Source organism: Lotus japonicus, chromosome 3, assembly GCF_012489685.1.
Source record: "Lotus japonicus ecotype B-129 chromosome 3, LjGifu_v1.2".
Classification (NCBI taxonomy): Eukaryota; Viridiplantae; Streptophyta; class Magnoliopsida; order Fabales; family Fabaceae; genus Lotus; species Lotus japonicus.
In genome coordinates, this window is record NC_080043.1 from 563,525 (window position 1) to 567,073 (window position 3,549).

General features: G+C 40.1%; 1 protein-coding gene across 1 annotated transcript; it reads left to right on the forward strand.

Annotated features, from left to right (window-relative positions):
- Window positions 1–209: 209 nt before the first annotated feature.
- On the forward strand, window positions 210–2,070 carry LOC130743337 (CBL-interacting serine/threonine-protein kinase 5-like). The gene has a single exon (XM_057595542.1). It carries the CDS (start codon window positions 548–550, stop codon window positions 1,910–1,912), a length of 1,365 nt encoding a protein of 454 aa, XP_057451525.1. The 5' UTR covers window positions 210–547; the 3' UTR covers window positions 1,913–2,070.
- Window positions 2,071–3,549: the final 1,479 nt, after the last annotated feature.

Here is a 3,549-nt window from a genome sequence, read left to right on the forward strand (position 1 = left end):
AGTCTCAATCCTATTCAGCATGACGTCTTCCTTCTAATCTAACCCTTTCAATTATCAATAATTAAATTTTAAACCTTTTCTGAATTTCCTTCCTTCTTATTCTATTTTTTGCCAACACAAGTCAAACAACAAACAAACAAACCACTAGTTTTATCTATCTATTTATATTTATTTATTTATTCAACACCTCCCAAATTGGCACACACACACACCAATCCCTAATCAAAACAATCACTATAAAACCTCTTCCTCCATTCTCCACTTTTTCCCATCCCCTTCTCCTCCCCCTCTGCATGCACCATGAAGATCTTCAACCCCTCTATGTGTTTCCTCCAGAATGTTGTGTGTCCCTTCGACACCATCTTCATTAAAACAACCACCCCTTTGGATCTGGGTCTCACTCTCACCCAATTCCAATTCCATTTCAGAAGCTGCTAGAAAAAATTTAGAACAACACCACTTGCACATAATTAGACATTCTTTCACACATTCATCATAATCATTACCCTCCCTCCCTCAACCCACCACCAGAAACAAAACAATCAACATGGATCAACGACAACAATCAAGGACGATGAGAGCGGCCAAGAGGAACATATTGTTCAACAAGTACGAGATTGGCAAGATCCTAGGCCAAGGAAACTTCGCCAAGGTCTACCATGGAAGAAACATGGAGACAAACGAGAGCGTTGCCATCAAGGTTATCAAGAAGGAAAGGCTGAAGAAGGAGAGACTAGTCAAGCAAATCAAGCGTGAAGTTTCCGTGATGCGCCTCGTTCGCCACCCCCACATCGTGGAGCTGAAGGAAGTCATGGCCACCAAGACCAAGATCTTCATGGTGGTTGAATACGTCAAGGGAGGTGAGCTCTTCGCGAAGCTCACCAAAGGGAAGATGACGGAGGTCGCCGCTAGAAAATACTTCCAGCAGCTAATAAGCGCAGTCGATTTCTGCCATAGTCGCGGCGTCACGCACCGCGACTTGAAGCCGGAGAATCTTCTCCTCGACGACAACGAGGATCTGAAGGTCTCCGACTTCGGGTTATCGTCGCTGCCCGAGCAGCGACGATCCGACGGGATGCTCCTCACCCCATGCGGAACTCCGGCGTACGTCGCGCCGGAGGTCCTCAAGAAGAAAGGCTACGACGGATCCAAAGCTGATATATGGTCTTGTGGGGTGATCCTCTACGCTCTGCTTTGCGGGTATCTTCCATTTCAGGGTGAGAATGTGATGAGGATTTACAGCAAATCGTTCAAAGCTGATTATGCGATTCCGGAATGGATCTCGCCGGAGGCGAAGAATTTGATCTCGAAACTGCTGGTGGTTGATCCGGAGAAGAGGTATTCCATTGATGAGATAATGAGGGATCCTTGGTTTGAGATCGGGTTCATGAGACCGCTTGCTTTTTCGATGAAAGCGAGCGCGGTGGATGATACTGTGATTGATTTCAACGACGATGTGGTTGAAGATCTTGATCCGAAGAGTGATGTTGGTGGTGGTGAGTTTGTGGAGGCGGCGCGTCCGTCGTACAACGCGTTTGAGATAATCTCGTCGCTGTCGCACGGGTTTGATCTGAGGAATTTGTTTGAGACGAGGAAGAGGTCGCCGTCGACGTTTATCTCGAAACTGTCGGCGTCGGCGGTGGTGGCGAAGCTTGAGGCGGTGGCGAAGAAGCTGAATTTGAGGATCACGGGGAAGAAGGAGTTTATGGTGCGGATGCAGGGGGTGACGGAGGGGAGGAAGGGGAAGGTGGGGATGACGGTGGAGGTATTTGAGGTGGCGCCGGAGGTGGCGGTGGTGGAGTTTTCGAAGAATGCCGGAGACACGCTGGAGTATATAAAGCTGTGTGAGGATCAAGTAAGGCCTTCGTTAAACGACATCGTTTGGTCATGGCAGGGACAGGGTAGTTCGTAGTAGGCTTAGTATCATGCTCTTCCTTCCTGCAATGGCGATTGATTGATTAATTGTATTTAATTAATCATTAAACACAAAAAAGGAGAGGAAAAAAGTGTATCCTTGTTTTGTTTGTTGTATGTATTATTAATCATTAATCATTCAGATTTATATTGCCAGATTTTTGCTATGGAATGTTTGGATGTCTCAAGATATTAAGGATTATCTTGTTTAGTTTAGAGGTTGGGAGTCTCATGATTAACCTCTTAACACAAATTACAAAGATGAACATCCCTCCTACATCTACAACACAATGAACACATAAAGCAATCTGTCAATCATGCAAGGATCTTCACTTTTAAAATTAAAATCAATGGTTAGGATTGTGGAGGGAGCTAAAGACAATCTTGTATTATTGATGAAAGTTAATCTTATTGATGAAAGTTGGTGATGGATAAGATTGGAAAGTGAAAAAATTCACTCAATTAATCCAATCTCTTCCCAAATTGAGGTAAAAGGTGTAGAACCTATTGGGTTATCTTAAAGATCTTCAATGTTAGTTTTTAGAGATGAATTTTTTTTTTTAAGGAAAATACATCTATCAATTAAATGAAACCGCAAATACATCTGCTAAAAGAGCAGAGTTCACCTGTGCAGGGAACTCACTCCACGAACAGGTATCAGGAAAATCATAAGCTAAAGAAGCTAAAACATGAGCAACATTATTGCCCCCTCGTTTTACATGAACAATATCAAAGCATTGAAATTGTGAGGCCATCCTCCTACAATGGTTCAACTTCCGCTAGCATGCGCGTCCCTTTGAGAGCTTCAACAACCTCTAATGCATCCATCTTTAGCACCAAGCTATTAATCTCAAGTTGAAGTGCTGCATCCAAAGCCCAGTGTAAAGCCATCACTTCTGCTACTGTGGCACTTGTACGAAAAACATTATACTATGTGGGTTCTTAGAGATGAATCTTAAGCTAAGAACTAAGGGCCTATTTGTTTCCTGTTTTTAAAACAGTTTTCAGTTTTAAGAATTAAAAACCTCTTTGGAATGACATGTTGTAAAAAACTTTTTGAAAATAGCTCTAATTTTCAGTTTTTAAAACTAAAAAATCAAAATAGATAAAAATTATTTTCAATTTCTGTTTTTAGTTTTCAAATATCAGTTTTCAAAATGTTTGAAAGCATGTTATTCGACCTGTTTTCTTCTTTTAAAAATTGTTTTTAAAAATTATTTTAAAAATTGAAAACAAAACTGCAACTAAATAGATTCTAAAACTGCAATCAAATAAAATTCTCTTGCTCAACTGCTAAATGGGAGGTGATTGCATTGTTGTAACTTTGTGATAAAAGAAGTTTTCAAAAAGAAAAACAGTTTCAATGACATTTTTTAACTTTTAGAAAATTAATATCTAAAAACTAAAAATATAAAATAAAAACATCTTTTACTTACTTTGATTTTTTTGTTTTAAATTGAAAGTGGTTTTCAGTTTTTAGTTAAAAACTGTAAATAAAAAGACCCCTAGTATAAGTTTTTCACCTGAGAAGCGTGAGAGTTTACAAACCCTTTTTTTGCATGTACTTTGGATGACAATTACTAGGTCATAAATAATGAAAAGTAGCAGCCTTATTTTACCAACATTTTTTCATGG